Source organism: Typopeltis vanoorti, chromosome 13, assembly GCF_054136105.1.
Source record: "Typopeltis vanoorti isolate ZY-2024b chromosome 13, IOZ_Tvanoo_1.0, whole genome shotgun sequence".
Lineage (NCBI taxonomy): Eukaryota > Metazoa > Arthropoda > Arachnida > Uropygi > Thelyphonidae > Typopeltis > Typopeltis vanoorti.
The window spans coordinates 76779367-76797824 of NC_143561.1; the positions used below are offsets into that span (position 1 = coordinate 76779367).

Consider the following 18458-nt stretch of genomic DNA (forward strand, 5'->3'; position numbering starts at 1 on the left):
ATTCCTGTTTTATACATTAAGTGTTATATTTTTTTCTTTTTAACAGAGGCCAAATTCTTGTCATCCTTGTCCCAAGATGGTAGTGTTAATGAACAAGCTCTTTCTGTGGAAATGCTAGGGGAGATCTATGGACCTATACAAAAACAAGTTCGTGAAAGTATAAGCAGACAGGAAGAGCTAATAGCTGCTATTCAAGTTAGTGGGCAATTTTTTTTCACTAAATCACACACACACACACACACACACACACACACACACACACACACACACACACACACACACACACCTCTGTTTCTCAATACTTCAAACTATCCAACCTTTTAAAAAGTAATTATAAATTTTCATGAATTTTCCTTGTTCCAGCTTTAGATACCAAATACTAAGTAATATCTAGTATTACTGCTAATACACCTATAATATGAAACTTTATTCATGTGCTAAAGGAATAACAAACACACCCTTTAATAAGCATTTTTGTTTTGTAAAATTCATCACTTTTGTAAAAAATCAATATTCTTTTTAAAACAGTAACAACACAGTGAATACTTATTTGAAACAAAAACTTGTTTATTAATAAGTGTTTCTCACCAAAATTACAAAAGGCTATACTGTTTGCTACCATATCATTCATTTCGATGATGATGATTATTTTTACAGTGTTGCTCTGAATATATTAATTTCAGGTTTACCTAGCTTTTTATCAGTGGCCTGTCCTTGTACTTTATGTATTAAATGCTAATTAATCAGTTTGTTTAAACTTAGTTTTTAGTTTGAGATGAGGGAAGCATTTTAATAGAGGAGAATTGTTTAAAAAAAAAAAATGCAGCCAGAAATTACAAAAAAAAAAAAAAAAAGTAACTGTGCACAATGTTTACATTTTGATGCCTAAAAATGAAAATTTTTTTGAAGGATCTTATCAACATGAACATAAGACAGCTATATCATCTAAAGTACCCAAAAAAAAAGTTATGGTAAAAATATAGAAGAAAGATATCACAATCATGAATCTTGCAAAATGTGTGAAGACTATTGAAGCAGGGGGGGGGGGCATTAGGCATCAAAAAAGTCCAATTTAAAGGAATTAGAGATCATATAGGAAAGTCTAAATCTATAAATGACAAAATCCATAAATAGCAACATTTTGGATGGGCTGGAGTAATTACATTGAAAAATTATTACACAAGCAGTGATGGAATGGTGGTAAAAGATATCCAGGAGAAATGCAACCGTGAGTACATTTTGGAGAGGAAAAGGTGCCAGAAATCTGAAGTGTGGAAAGGCAGCTCGAGTAAATAGTTAACTAGAAACATTCAATCATCATCATCAAATTCTTCCATGTACCCTCAAGGGGTGTACAGGAAACTGGAGTTGAGCACTCATTGCTCATCAATGAAAAGAAATAAAATGTGAGAATTATACAGGAACTTTCCTATTGAATGTTCCAAAAGCTAAAAGAAATTGTGGAAGAAAAATAGTTGATGTCAAGATTAGATCTTACTTGAAGACAAATAAGTGAGAAATCATGGCAATATAATAATCAGTTGGGCACCATGTAGGAACTTACTTAACCCTTTCAGGCCCATGGGACATATGTGTCCCCACATAAAATTTTAATATATTTGCAACCCTTTACATCCATTGGGACACGTGTCCCATGAAATTCTATAAAACCTAAGATTTTTTCCTACATGATGATGTTTTATGTTAAATAGATACCTAATAAAATCATTTTAATACCTAAAAACTTTGTATCATAAGTCCTTCTTGTCCTGAAAGGGTTAACAGTTGAATGAAAAAAAAAAGTTTTGAGAAAGTGGATTGGAAATGAGAAATCACAGTCTGGGACACTAATCAGCTGGTCACAGTGCAGAAAGTATTTAAAAGGTGTCCACAAAAATCAGTGTGGTGTGCATCTCTTGAACTAAACATTTCACCATTAGCAGTGCACAAAAATTCTGAAATGGGACTTTGTGAACATGATCTTAAAGGATAAAATGTTAAGTGTGAAATGGTTCAAATGTTAAAGGACAAAGACTACTATGTGAGACTGGATTTCTCTCAAAAGATGTCAAAAATTGTCAATTCCCATGAGTTTCAGAGAAAGGACCCTCAAGAAGTTCTGCATTATTGGTCCTTTTTGAAGAAGCAATGTTCACTAGTGAATATTATAGTATTGCAGAATTTCTTCATCCTTGAACTGCTGGGAGTTAAATATTTTAGATAGTACCTTCTTTCATCATGATGTCATGGTTCACCCTGCTGTGATAATGAAAGATCCTTAAATGAATAACATTAAGTCTGTATTAGCCAATGTACTATTGGAAAGATGCACTGAAATTACTTTATCATAATCCTATACATGAGAGGTTGGCCAACCTGTGTTACGTTAGATGGGAAAGAAGAAACTTGTTCACATTTCAAGAGTTGTGGATTGTATTCTTAGGAAACATAAGATGAGAGACTGTTCCAGAGGGTAGCAGTGGAAGGGATGAATGAGGAGGAGAAATTTGTTCTGTTGGTTTGGAGTTACTGTGAAGGAGTATTAAGTAGTTGCTGCACATTGGAAAATCTTTCTTAGGCAAGATTTCCCAACATATAGCATCAAATTCTTTACCAAAAGTTAAAGGAACAACAATAGGAAGTTCTTTCCTCTACATTAGTACAATACTTTGTGGACAATTTTGAACATCTGCACACCATTTTAGTAATATTTTAATGATATGTTTGCAGAATACCATGGTTCAATAACATGCTTCAAGAATTTATCACCAAAATGAATAGCATTGATTTTGGAGATATGTCATTTATCAATCAACAGATAATAAACTACCAAAAAGTTCCAACTAACTTTGTATCATCGTTACTATATTAATGAAGTTCACTGTAACAAACCTTTCTATAACCAATAATTTTTGAATTGCTTTAGGTTTCTCTACGGTGAGTTTTAATTGTTTGACATTATTGTGAAAATTACTTTCCACTTACACCATGATAAATATTATTTATTAATGTATAGGTAAAAATACAAGAAATTGGTGAGCAAAACTTTATACAGATTGGCAGTTCAGTTAACCAATATCAATATTTGAGAGTAAGTGCAAGTTTCTGAGGCCTCCAAAGGAGTATGTGGGGGCTTTCATCAGTATTATGATGCATGATCTTCACAGTGTCACATCACAAAACAGTGAGTGAAATGTCCCACTGATATAGTAGGTGGACACAGCAGTCTTGCCTAGCCTAAATCTGTTTAACTAGCTCCAGAAGTGTTGAGGTAGATGGAATCCTGGAGGTTTGACAGTTGGATCTTTGATCAGGTATTTGTTTGTATTCATTCATCTTCTCCACCAGTCCTGGTGACCAACATCTGGTATTTCCACAAGCCAGATGGGAGGTCTGGAGGTGGGGAGATATCTTAATATATGAGAAGGTTGATGTTATTTCTGATTTATTTCTTTGATGATAGTTTCTTCTCTTTGGAAGCATGGAGTAATGTGGGGAAAGGAAAGGCAGACATTTGACTCCAAACTGACAAACAATATTCTGCAACTGGAAAATCAGAGCTAGGACTGTTGCTCTAAGGGTCGAAGCATTACTACCCCAAGTAATGAAAACTAAAACCATAAAAACTAAGATATTTTTATCTTAGTTTTTTCCAAATGCTCTTCATAGGTGAGGCTGTGATCAAGTGTGACACGAAGTAGCAAGGGTTGCCTTCGTGATAAAATATAACAAGAATATAATTTATCAAATATATTATACAGTCTAGCAGAAAATCTTGCTACCATTATTGCCAACCCAGAAATTATATTAAAAATATTATACACCATTTTGTTGTTTGTATAGGAAAAATTACTTCTACCATCAGGTTAAGTCTCCCTATCATGATGAGTATTTCTTTTCACTGATAAGACCTCAGCAAATATTCAAGCAAATCTGGAAAGTGACTCTCACCATAATTGAAGAATATCATACTTGCTAGGAAGCATCATAGAATATGCCACTTGTAATAAAGCAGCTCTTGCTAGCTGAAGATACTTCAGGCTTAAACTTTTGTTCACTGATGCTAAGATAAATTATGGATGAAAACAGGAACATAATTTCATCCAGTGGACAAACTTGCTACAGTGTTATCAACATTCTCATCAATCTTACATTGTAATTAATAGTTTTATTTTCTATGCTGCAGTTGATAATGCTATTTTCAGTCACTTTCATTTGCTTCCATATCTTTAGTTCTCAACATGTGTGCACATACAAACACTCATACATTTTTAAGTCCTCTGGGACTTAAACCCCTGAACTCTACCCAGAGCTGTTCAGTTACTGAAGACAATCCAGGACTGTTGCATAAGTAACCTATCTGTGCAAACTGTTTATAGCAGAATAAGTGAAATAAATATGGAATGGAACATTGATTCCATATTGCTCTTTGAAAATGTCTGAGAACAGAAATTCATTTAATCTAAATTGAAATCACAAATAGTTATTTTCTGTTCACAAACAATGTTTTCTGTTGCTGCCAAGTTACCATTGGACTAAAATGACATGCATCCCTCAGTCAATTTTTGACATATATCAAGACTTTCTGTATGTTTGAGTTCTGTAAATATTTCAGTTTTTTTTTTTTTCCTAATAGTATTTTAAAGTGTACAGATCATTTGTGATTAGCATACAGTAGGGAACAAGTTAAAGGTAATTTAAATTGCTCTTATCACATTCATTGCATGTCATTATACTTGATAAACTGTTTACTATTATATGCATCTTGAGTGGATTTACTAATATCCATTGGATTCTTTTCGAACAGAATACAAATTCAGAATTTTGTAAACAAAAGAACACATCTGAGAGTTCAGCTAATAGGGAAACTATGATGAGTGAACTTGCTGCTGCCCATGATGCTTATATGGAGCTTACCGCAAACCTTCAGGAAGGTACCAAAGTAAGTGTTATTACAGAAGTTAAGTAAATTGTAAATAGTTCATTTGCCTTTTACTTGCATTTTAAGTATACAGATTATGATGTTTGTTTAGATCTAAAATGACCAAAATAGAACATTCAAAAGCAATTAAAAGATTAGTTTATTTCATGAAATCATTCATGTGCATTATGTTAGTATTATAAAGATATTTTTATCTGCTTATAGCTATAAAAACTATATTTTCATGTTTTTAGCCTTCTGAATTTGCTCATAATATCAATCTTATGTAAAAAAATAAAACTTAAGTATATGGTTAGATATGAATTCTTTCAGTAGGGTAAACCTCAGAATCATGCAATACAGTTATTCTACCTTATAAAGGATTCTCAGTTCCAAAGTCTAACTAATGTGCTATATCACATTAGTTAGACTTTGGATATTAGTTAGAGGAAAAACGTGCTGAAAAGCATGTTTTTCTCACAATTACTAAGAACTTGGTTCTATCTTAATAACCAGCTGCATGAAAGCTTAAGGTTTTATCCAAGAAGTCACTATCTTTCAGTACACACTTATCAGAGCTAGGACTGTTGTTCTAAGGGTCGAAGCATTACTACCCCAAGTAATGAAAACTAAAACCATAAAAACTAAGATATTTTTATCTTAGTTTTTTCCAAATGCTCTTCATAGATGAGGTGATCAAGTGTGACATGAAGTAGCAAGGGTTGCTTTCGTGATAAAATATAACAAGAATATAATTTATCAATTGTAATATATTATACAGTCTAGCAGAAAATCTTGCTACCATTATTGCCAACCCAGAAATTATATTAAAAATATTATACACCATTTTGTTGTTTGTATAGGAAAAATTACTTCTACCATCAGGTTAAGTCTCCCTATCATGATGAGTATTTCTTTTCACTGATGAGACCTGTGTATTCATCAGAATATATACTTCATCAGAATATATACTGTATATTCTGATGAAGATAAAATCAAGGTATTCAGTAATACTCTTGATTTTATACTAGTAACTGTATCAGATATATACTAAAGAGTTAGGAGGGGAGTAGGCCTAGCCACTTCCACTTACCGGTTTACACCACTAATTGCTGAAACATTATAATGTTCCAGGCTTGGTGAAAATGTTAACTTGTGCATAGCCATTACAATCTGTCTGATTTATGTATTAAAAAACAGATGCTTTGTAGATTTTGTTGTTGTTTGTCTTTGAATGTAGCAAATTCTTAGTGTGTGTGTAATGAACTTTTTTCTTTCCCAATAACTAGTTCAATACTAAATGAATGAATGTGGTTAGGTTGGCAATTTGATAAAATTTTATTCTGTATTAGTGAATCTTAAACAAGTCCTGTGATTCATCATAATCAAATACAAGTCATCTAATTCAACATAAATATTATGCTGGCTTTGATCTTGCTTATTTCAAAAGTCTCTGCTATTTTCATTATGAACTAGGATTTATGTTCAAAAGTCAGCTAGTATAAAAACGTAAATAACAACACGTGAGTATGATCGGTGGAAAAGAAGAGAGCAGAAATGAGAAACAAAAAGTTTTTCCGTCCAAAACTGAGATAAAAAATATTGCATTGTTTTTTTCTCTTGAAAACCTGGAGTTTTCTCTTTTCATTGAAGACATGCAATGATATTCATAATATTCTCACCTTGTGATCATTGCTTCCATGGTATTCCTTCTGAACAACCCAACTCATCTGAGACAAAAGGATATAGTGGTTTAATAAGACAATAAGGCAGTGTGCGGTTTCAGTTAATAAGTAAATTTCTAAATGAAAAACGAAACAAACTTGCATTAAAAAACTTGAAAAAGTAATTCTTTATTGGAAACTTAATAGAAATTGAAATCAAAGCTTAGGAAATGGTTTAATTAAAAAGTTCCTGTTTTCTGAATTATTATTTATATTATTCTTCTTTTTGAAACTTAATTTTACCATTCATTCTGGCCACGTCACTTGGAAAGATGCTATTTATAAACAGAGGGAGGGTACAGCCATGGGTTCTCTCCCTGAAGCTAATTACTATATGGACCATTTTGAAAAATGTGCTCTTGATACTGGTATTCTGAAATCTTCTATCTGGTTAAGATGCAGTGATGATGATGATGATGTGTTCTCTATTTCACTGCATGGCTCAAATGCATTCAATTCCTTCCTCCTCCATCTTGACAGACAGCACCCCAGAATCCAGTTCACTATAGAAATGGAAAATAATAATAGCCTGCCATTTCTGGATACTCTAATTACACATCTTTCCAGCAGTACTTTTGCTTTCTTTCTCAATTTACAGAAAACCTACCCACACAGGCATATACATACACAAACTTTCCAATCATTCACCCTCTCAACAATACAGTGTTATCAAAACTCTTATTAATAGAGCCTCTAATCTCTGTTCTGTTGAGACTGATCTTAGTGCTGAACTCTTCATTTGCCAGACTTTCCTGTCCAATGGCTATGGTACCAGAAAGGTCAACAAATTAATTTTCTCCCACCTCCTCTCATCGCTGCCAACATGTTGATGATAGTAATGTTATCATCATTCCTTGTATCCAGGTACCTCAGAAAAAATAGAACTCTAAAATAAGTACAATCTCTGTATGACATTCAAAGCTTATCTAAAGCTGGCTACCCTCATCTGCTCTTCCATCGATCCTCTGCCTCCTCTATCAGTTCCAGGTATTTACAAAGTTCCTTGTTTCTGCAACTTATCATATTATTGTCAAACAGAGAGATCTGCTAACATCTGTCTAGATGAACATAAATACATCCGTCACCATAAGTATGGTGACAGATCAGTCCGGGCTTGCTGACCATCCCTTGGATACTTTGCAGAGAATCAAATAGAAGAAAACTACTATGCTTCACAAAAATATACAAATATGAAAGACTTTTTTTTAGAATCAGTATTAAAAAACTGAACTAATCTTAAAAAATATGATTGCATTAAACTTACCAAGATTTGGGAAACTAATTCTTATGCCTCCTGTCCAATATAGCTAAGGCTAGCCAACAGTGCTCATAGACTGAAAGTCAAAAGTCCTCATAGGACTTTTGGCTTTCAGTCTCATCTTTTTCCACTTAGTGTTTGTGCAAATTTGTGTGTTTTTGCAATTTTAATATTGTTTTTCTGACAATGAAATATAGGAATGATGAAATGTGTTATTTACTTTTGCTGTATTTTTTCCATTAAATGACATATTGTTACTCTAGCAGAGAATAGACAGCATTTATTTTAATTTTCTTTAGCCAGCAGACATGGATCTGTTAGTTCTCATGATAATATCCTTATATTGGGCTTTTTACCTCAGTCAAGAGCACAGTAATGTACAGTAGTTTGTTTTCTGTTGAAATATGTACATATACTTTCCATCACTTTTAAAAGACCAAGCATGTTTTTGTTCTGTTTCCACCATTTATATATTTTCACTAAAATTTTAAAACGTGTCATTTTATTCTACATTTTAACACTGAAATATTTTAATGATTTTTATTGTATTTCCAATGTAAATGCAGCTGTTTAACTCTAAGACTTCTGAAGTGAAAATAAAAAGAGGAGTTAGACAAGGTTGTATCCTTTCACCAAATCTGTTTAATATCTATAGTGAGACGGTGATGAAAAAGATTGAAAAACAAAAAACAGGAATTAGTATCAATGGTATAAAATACAGCAATCTTAGATGTGCAGATGATATCATTCTAATAGCAGAAAACAGAAACAAATTAATCAAATTACTGCAGCTACTAATTGAAGAAGGTAAAGAATTTGGATTAGATATAAATGCAAAAAAGACCAAATTTATGAAAATCTCAAAAGAAAGCAGATCCGAGCCAGAAATATTCATAAACAATATGAAAATTGAACATACAACAGAATACAAATATTTAAGCACCTACTGTACTGCAGATGGAAAGCAAGATAAAGAAAAAAAAATAAGAACAGCCATAGCTAAAGATGCATTCTGGAAAAATAAAGATCTGCTCAGAAGTTCTGTGAGTATCGAGACCAAGATAAGAACATTAGTGTAGCCAATTTTCACATATGGAAGTGAAACCTGGATATTCAAGAACAGAGTAAGGCAACAGATGATGGCCTTTGAAATGTGGTGCTATAGGAGAACATGATAGAACATGTGACAAATACAGATCTCTTACAGAGAATGAGAACACAGAGATCTTTATTACAGGAAATGGTCCAGAGAAAGATGAGATTGGCAGGACATGTACTGAGAGGTTCAGCAGGACAGAGGATATTAACAGTTTTAGAAGGAAAAATTATGGGGAAAAGATCAAGAGGCAAAAAACGAAGGACATGGCTTGAAGATATAAGATCATGGACATGATCACATGGCTATGTAGAAACAAAAAGGAAAGCCACCAACAGAGAGAACTGGAAGGACACGGTGTTGCACTCTCTCACTGAGGAAGCTACATGAAGAAGAAGATTATATTTCCAATGCCTTTTCTGATTTTTATTGTCTTGGTCATTTAAAGGGAAGCAAGCTCTGCACATATATAATCAACTTCTTTGATTTGATTTGATTTTCTTTTCTTTTAAATTATTATAAATGAATTATTTGCTTAAGTCTTGGAATACAAAACTGCTATAAGGGCAGAATACTGGTAATGTTCTCCCTCCTTTTTAGATGTTATGTAAGTTAAAAGTGAACACTTTACCCCTTCTCCTCCACATCTCTCTCTCTCTCTCTCTCTCCATTTGTACCATGTGTTGGATTGTATTTCCTTGGTTTAGATCCACCATCTTGTTTTAACTCTATTCTTAAACAAGTAATAAGTTGCTGGTTGATTACTAATTTTAATATAGAGAAATTTATATTTTTAGACTGTGCCACTCTATATCTAGATTAGTCTAATGAAATGTAGTGAAACCAAGCATCAACTAATTTTATCTTAATATTATTTCTTACGTTGACCGAGTATATCTCTTATTTTTGACGCTCCTGCTAGGGCCGATAATTTCATGAATGATGCAGTAAAGGAGATTCAGGCAAACACAATTTTGAAATCATCGAAACAAAACATTTAATTCTGGGATATATATTATACATATAAACTCAATTCTGAGAACAAGATAATATAAATGTCTTAGCTTAACTGGTCACAACATCTTACAGATTCAGTCTATGGGCATTCTACTATCAGACTCATAGCTTTCACAATATTAAAATAACTTTTAATAGAGTTCAATATCACAATCTCTTAGTAACAAATTTTACTATTATCACACAGTCAGTAAAGTCTCAATAGATTAATGGTGGCAGCAACTGCTTCATGAGTATACACTTTCATACTTCATACTCCGGCTGAGTTTAGCAAAAAACGTTATAGTTAATGTGGGGAATAACAGGAGGAATTACACATATATCTCTGCACTGAAGTAACATAAAATTGGACAGTTCTTACCGGATAAATTCTTTGCTCATCAATTTCACTATGGGCACACTTTATAACTATATTTACTTAGCACACTATGACAACACTACTTAGAATAAATCTTCTCAATGATAACTGAACTATTAATGGTCACACTTCACGTGTATAGACGTATTTGAATAAAAGAAAATTCTCATTCCTTCTTTAACACTATTCGACCAATTCAGCTCTCTGTTAAAGTTCCATGAAACTAATGGAACACAGTAATTCTTTAACTTCTAGAATTATTCTTAGTTGCTAGTTCTAGAAACAGCAATCCTTTGCATTCACTTTGCTGCCTCTCAATATTCTCCTCGTCTGTCTGTGCTATACTCAATGCTCTCGTGTCCCCAAATGGTCGGTCCTGAAAAAGAGAAGAGCCACCCGGTTTTCTCTGCTCTCAGCTTATATACTGCCCTCCTTTTTCCCCAAAAATTCTTTCTCACGCTCTAGCTTATGTCAATTCTTTCTCTGCCGTTAAATACCATATCTCGCGATCCAAGCTCGCGCTAGCTATTTCTAGCCTGTCTCCATAGTAAGAAATAAAATAAAAACAGAAATATTGCATAACATTATACCTTTACATACTGGTAGTGATAAATAAAAAATTAAAATATTATAATTCACATAAGGCATATTAAACTTATATATACAATTCCTCATAATAATAAATTAGGAATAAACAAAATAAACAGAATAATATTTCAATACAAGGTCCTACCATTGCTAACACATATTTTAGATTAATTAATAAAACTTAATAATTAAACTCAAGGCAATTACATGAATAATAATTTACAATCATGGGATTAATATCAAATAATTTTTACAAGTACAGCCTTTGGTATGGTGGATTAAGTTGGATTCTGTAAGGAATATTAATAACTTAAATTTCTCCTTATTCAGAATCCAGCACGTGAAAAATAACAATCAGTTTGATCTAATTCCGAGTAATTTCAGTTTGCTAATGTGAATTTTTTTTGTATTACTTTGTAATTTAAATAACATGCTTTCTTTTAATATTTTTGCATCTCCTGATTTTTATAGGAAAGATTTTTTTTTTCAGCATGACAATTTTGCATTCCAAGTATTGTAGTTTAAAAATTAAAGAACATTATAACAAGATTTTTTTCTTTTATGAGTATATTAAAATGATTAATTCATTGTTTTCTAGAATAAACGAATGAATGACAATTTGTAATTCCTCTGCAAGCCCCATCTCTTTCCATTGATATATCTTATGTTAATGTTGTTTCAATTAAGTTTGTTCTGGGTAGCTGACTTATTGCTGTTTAATTGTTTCTTGAAAAAAAAAAAACATGGCTTTTCTTATTTGATTGTTGTACCCTCATAATGTATATGTTGTTTTGGTCAATATAGAATATTTGTTTATTAAAAATATAATTTATTGACTCATATGCTTACCATTCAGATGAATGCCTAGTAAAGCTGACTTGCTATAGCAGACCCTGTTATTACAAGCTCACTCACTATTACAAACTACTGAAAATTCTGACCAAGCACCATAGGTACATTGCTGTGGTAAAAGAAATTCACAGTATAACAAACTGTTACAGTAGTCTGTGTATTTGCGCTGTAGTGTCAAGTGTAAAAAAAAAAGTTCACGCGAGAGTGTGAGGATTGAATATTAGGTCAGAAGCTCAGTTGGCTTTTCTGCATTCCTTATTGACAAACTGAATGTCATACCATTATCTAGTTTTGACCCTTAAGCAAGGAGCCTCCATAGCTCAGTTGGTATCAATAATATCCTGTGGTTGGAAAGGCCCAAGTTCAAATCCTGTTTAGGAACTGAAGAACCTTTTATCATTGTTTTTTAGCCAGTCTCATATAGTGGTGATAGGGTTTTTCATTCTGCAAAACAGGCAAACAGGCCAGAAGAAAACATGCCGTTGATAGGCATGCATGTGTTTTTTTTGACCTGTTTGTAAGTAATAAACAATTGTTTTTGCTTGAGACATGGTCAGGATTTTTTATTTTTGGTATGACAATTTCAAACTGAATTTGGGAACTTATTTGAAAATTTATATTTATTTATTTATTTTCGTGTTGTAGTTCAGTGGAAGTGGTATTTCCATTCCACGGTGCTAGACCACCAAAAGAATGATCTAGTTTTGATTCTAGTTGGGTTTTTCATCCTGTAAATTCAAGAAAATCAACCATAGAACCCACACTATTTCATACAATAACCATAGTCTTAAGATTAGGGACTATGAGATTCATCAGCTGTCTCTTCACTGGATGCCATTTATAATTAGACATAATCATAAGACTATCCCCAATCAAAAAGTTAGATAGAGCTAAAACAGCTTCACCTTCTCTATAGAGGAATAAAAGGCATTGGTGGATTTGTTTATTTTGTATTATTTCTTATAACATCACAGTAAATTGAAAATGTAAATCTAAGGATTTTTTTTTTTTTCATTTCATTGTATATATATTGCTTTTTTTTTTTTTTGTTTCATTTTCAGTTTTACAATGACTTAACTCAGTTGCTTGTGACATTTCAAAGCAAAATCAATGACTTTTGCTTTGCCAGAAAGACTGAGAAAGATGAGCTTTGTCGAGACATGCAACAGAGTATAGTAAACCAAGCATCACAGCCTGCTCCAGCTCCACCTGCTCATCATAATACATGTAAGTATTAACACATAGTTAAATGCATTTTGTTCTGGATTTCTTTTAAAAATAAAATTGAAATGTGAATGCTATTTTTTTTTAAAATAGGAAAATTAAAATATAGTTTTCCCATGACCAGAATGGGTGCTCCTTGTAAACAGTGTCCATGTGTTGAGGCTTAAGTGCTGTGAGGACATCATGTGTCTGGGCCATGAGGCCAAATAGAGAACACATAATCTACATTTTTGAGAGGGACAGAGTCTATGACTTGTTTTTCAAATTTTTCCATGTAAAAATTGGCAAGAGGGGTGAGGGGGGATACCCATAGCAGTTCCCTCTATCTTTTTGTAAATTTTGTTCTTCCAAGAAAAATAATCAGAACTGATGGTAAAGGAAAAGAGATCTAAGATATCAGAAAGAAAAAACGTTTTAAGGGAATATTGGTAAATTGTGAGGTGACCGAGCTGTTAGCCTAGTGGTTACACGCTCTGCAACCATATTCGTTGGTGACGTGAGGAGCTTAAGGATCTTCCTCAGCCATAGCCAAGTTAGCCTGTCTTTGGGGTGGACAGCAGATTTTTTTTTTTCCCCACTTTATTCTGGAGTTTTCCCTCCTGCAAAGCAGGCAGACCAGCTCTGCGAACGCATGCTTTGACAGACATGGGATACCACCGGGAATAAGGAGCAACCAACCTATTTTGCAGGATTATCAGTTACGGAAGCTTACACGGTAAAATGTGTAGGCCTGCGTGAAAGCGTAACATACGATGAGTGAGGTGATGTCAAAGCTTACCAATATATCTGTATTGTTTAAAGTTAGATTTTCAATTAAGGTTTTAAAATAGGTAGAGTTTTTATATAGGATATAGCAAGTCTAGCGGGGGTGGGGGTAATGGAATAATACTTCCGGCCAACACTGCACTCGGAAAATTACAGAAAGAAAAAAAAAGTATCATCATCATCATCACCACAGCGGAAAAGGGTAATGCCACAGAATGTAATCAAAAAATGGAGATTATTCTCAGAGATTGTGCTACCTATGTCCCACTAAAGCACAATCCCACAAAAGCACAAGTTTGTATTCTCCTGGCTGCCAAACATTACAGAAAAACTCGAACCTTTCAGTTCTCGTCTCCCCTTGGTTATATGGTTTACCCCCACACACACATACACCCTAAGACCTATTAGTAGATGCCGCTGATGCACCATGCTAGAAACTGTTAAAGCAGCTGGCTAACTCTCTTACCCCCAAACTGGACTTACCACATCCTACATAAAAAAAAAACTATCCATTTTAAAACCTTAATTGAAAATCTAACTTTAAATAATACAGATATATTGGTAAGCTTTGACATCACCTCACTGTTTACCAGTATTCCCTTAAAACGTTTTTCCTTCTTATATCTTAGATCTCTTTTCCTTTGCCATTAGTTCTGGTTATTTTTCTTGAAAGAATAAAATTTACAAACAGAGCGAACTACTATGGGTCCCCCCCCTTCGCCAATTTTTACATGGAAAATTTTGAAAAACAAGCCATAGACTCTGTCTCTCTCAAATCCTCAAAAAAAATGTAGATTATGTGTTTCTCTATTTGGTCTCATGGCCTAGACACATTAAACTCCATCACTTCACTAGCCTACATCCCAAAATCCAGTTTATGATGAAAAAGGAAAATAACAATAATTTATCCTTCTCAATGGTAACCTTTCCTTCACTGTATATAGAAAACCTTACTTATACAGGCAGATAATACACAAACTCTCCCACCACCATCACCCCCCCCCCTTCTCAACAATATGGCATTATTAAAACTCTAACCTAACAGAGCCCACAATCTTTGTTCCAGTGGAACCTCCCTTTCAACCGAACTCAACCATATACACACCACCTTCCTTTCCAATGGCTACAGTGATTACAGAATTAAAAAAATAATCAGTTCCTCCCCCATTCCCCTACCATCTCTTCAGAAGGATTTCAGAAAGGCCATAACTATACCTTCCATCCATGACACATCAGAAAAAATACCCAGGTCCTTAAAAGTACAACCTTCACATAGCATTTAAGCCCCACAGTAAGCTTATCCGTTCTACCAAAGATCAGCTCCCTCCTATCTGTGCCTGTTCCTGCAAGCTGGCTTGCTTCAGACAGACAGGTAGATCAGCAACCATCCATTTAGAACACAGATCATATATCTGCAATCAAGACTGTGGTCAATCTGGCCTTTCAGACTATGTTTTGGATACAACCCACAGGATCTCCTGGAGGAAAACCACCATGCTTTACCATAGTAACTTCAAAAAAAGAAAGACTGTTTTTGGAATCCATAGCAGCACTCAGAAATCAACCAAATTTAGATAAATACAGTTGCATAAAACTTCCCAAAATTTTGGAAATATTAATTGTCAGAGATCCCACTTTACATCCCAGACCACCCACAAACACCCATAGAGGGAGCATCAACTTCATAGGACTTTAGAGTCAACCACGTGTTTCACTTGGTATTGTGTTGTATTTCAGTGTGTGTTACAAGAGTTATTTGTAATTCCTGAAGATGTCTCAGTGACTGAGACAAAAGATTGCATTAAAATTAGTTTTAATCCTTTCGTGGTGCTGTAAATGTTCCATTAAACCTCCAATATGATGAGCTCCTTGTAAACAACCGCATGCCTATGGAAAATCTGACATGATCTAAATTTTTGCTGTAATAGAATGAGCTCTAGAGGATGCCTTTTCATCCTATTATCCTTAGTAGTGTTTGAATATAAGTTAAATATAAGACACTGAGAAGTGTCTTATATTTAACTATGTTCAACTTTTGTCTTCATTGCTACTGGTGCTTCTTGTGTATATTTATGGTTTCCTTGGCTTTGCTTCTTGTGAAGGAGTATTGCCTGCCATTGTATATTGGTCACATCCATCTCTGTCTTTCTACACTACCAGAAGTTACAAGGATAATGCAGAGATGACACAGCTAATTCACCTTTATTTGAAGGTGAATTAGCTGTGTCATGTGGCATGAACTTTCATGTAAACTGATAAGCTAATAGAAATTAACATATATATTGTTATGCTACTGGAACAAATCCTAAAACATACCCCAACTCAATATCACCAGAATTGAAAATCAGTACTATCAAATAAGAAGCATGAATGGCAAAAAAATAGAGCTAGCTGAGGAATTAGATGAGTACCAGATTGACATAATAGGGGTGACTGAAACAAAAAATACCAAAACTGGTGAACTCTTTCTGAGCAATAAATACAAAATGTTATATTCAGGCAATGACAATCAAGGAAAAGGAGTAGCCATAGTATTCAACACTAAATATGAGGCTAATCTTCTTGAATGGCAGGCAATTTCAAGTAGAGTAATGTGGGCAAATATCAGAATAGGGAACTGGACAATGAGACTTATTTGTACCTATGGTCCCACAGAAGGTTCTACTAAGGTAGAAGTGGAGAAATTTTTTCATGCTTTAGAGAAAGCAACTGACACAATGAAAAATGAAAAGCTGGTCCTTGTTGGGGATCTAAATAGCAGAGTAGAAAATGATTGTCAGACATACAAAAATATTTTGGGAAAATTTGGAGAAAAGATCAAAGCTGATAATAATCGCAAATACCTGTTGGATTTCTGCTCAGGACATGGACTGGTTATTACTAACACCATGTTCCAACATAAAAATGTGCACAAATTCACATTTAGAGAAGAGGCAAGGAATAAGAAAAGTCTCATTGACTATGTTATTGTTGATAGTGATGGTTTCTCTCAGGACACTAGAGTGTACAGGATTATTTAGTCTTGAGCAGGATAATATTGAATTTCATATTGAAAAGAATAACATGTAAGAAAGTTTTAAAGTGATTAAAAGTTGAGCAGCTCTCAGATGTGAACTGTAGACTAACATACACAAAGATTATTAAAGAAAAAAATGAAAGAGTTTGAGAACAGGAACCAAGCCTTGAAGAAAACTCTGATTGATTCAGCCAGAGAGGCATGTGGTGAGGTTGTGTGCAAGGATAGAAAAATCAGAACTCCATGGTGGACACAGGAAGTTAAAGAGTAAGTGAAGGAAGAGAAGAAAGCATATCATAAGTTCCTGGCAAATAAGTCAGGCTTGTGCTCTTAGAGAATACAGAGACAAATGTAAGAAAGCTAAACACTGTGTAAAACTAGCTAAATGAAAGTCATGGGAGCACTTTGGCAAGAACATAGAAAATAAATATCAAGAAGGTGGTAAGATATTCTGGAAGTTGTTGAAGAAGCTTAGAAATGGAGGAAAGAGTGCTGTAAAAAGAGTTAGAGATGATAAAGGTGACATGAAAACAGGAGAAAAAGAAATCCTTGAAGTATGGAGTAATTACTTTGAAAAATTGCTAAATGAAACAAGCAGTGATAGCACAGCAGTAAAAAAAACACTCAACAGGCATACAGTCAGTAATACATACCAATACTTGAAGTAGAAAAAGCCATTAAAGGCTTGAAATGTGGAAAGGCAGCAGGAGTAGATGATATTCGGCCAGAAATGCTGAAGTATTGTGGTATAAAAGTCTTACAGTGGCTGCACTGCATAGTTCAGAAAGCCTGGACAGAGGGACGAATTTCAGATGATTGGAGTAGAGCTCTCATAGTACTCACATATAAAAAGGGAAATAAAACTGAATGTGAGAATTATAGAGTTATTTCCTTACTGAGTGTTGCTGGCAAGATTTATGCAAGTATATTTGAGAAATGGTTGAGAAAGATTGTGGAAGGTAAGCTTGGAGAAGAATCAGCTGGATTCAGGCCAAATAGAAGCTGTCAGGATCAGATTTTCACTTTATGACAAATTGTTGAGAAATCATGGGATTATAACAAGGGTCTGTATTTAAGTTTTGTAGATCTGGAAAAGGCATATGGCAAGGTGCCAAGAGAGAAGCTAATCACCATCCCCTACATACAGGGCACATCTGAGAAAATAACCAATATCCTCAAAAAATATGACCTGTTCTTGTTATAGACCATATAAAAAGTTGGCATCCCTTATCCGCCCTACCAAAGGCCTACCTGTATACCAGGTCCCTTGCAGCTGCAAATTGTCCTACTTTGGCCAAACAGGCAGGACAGCAAATATCAGGATTTCAGAACACAAAGACTACATCCGGTTTCACCAGTACAGCCACTCTGAGCTGGCAGACCATGCCTTAGATACCCACCATAGAATTCGTTGGAAGAAAACTAAAATAATACACTGCAGCAAGTTTAAGTACGAAAGATTATTCAAGGAATCATCAGCAGCTCTAAAAAACGTTCCAAACCTCAAAAAATTTGGGTGTATGAAACTACCCAATGAGAACTTCAGCCCAACGGCCAAGACAACCAAATTAGCCCACCAGAGGGCACCATTAGGACTTTAGGAACAATATTAGTTTCTTGCCTTCTTCCTCATTTGCTT

At 34.1% G+C, this 18458-nt stretch overlaps 1 protein-coding gene across 1 annotated transcript in view; it reads left to right on the forward strand.

The window, feature by feature from the left end:
• Positions 1 to 18458, forward strand: part of ALiX (programmed cell death 6-interacting protein-like protein AliX) — a 200917-nt gene that overhangs the window by 177173 nt on the left and 5286 nt on the right. Inside the window, exons 13-15 of the mRNA XM_090402630.1 lie at positions 47 to 195; positions 4808 to 4942; positions 12876 to 13041. Of these exons, the coding sequence (XP_090258756.1) occupies positions 47 to 195; positions 4808 to 4942; positions 12876 to 13041 (450 nt within the window). The remainder of the gene's footprint in view (positions 1 to 46; positions 196 to 4807; positions 4943 to 12875; positions 13042 to 18458) is intronic.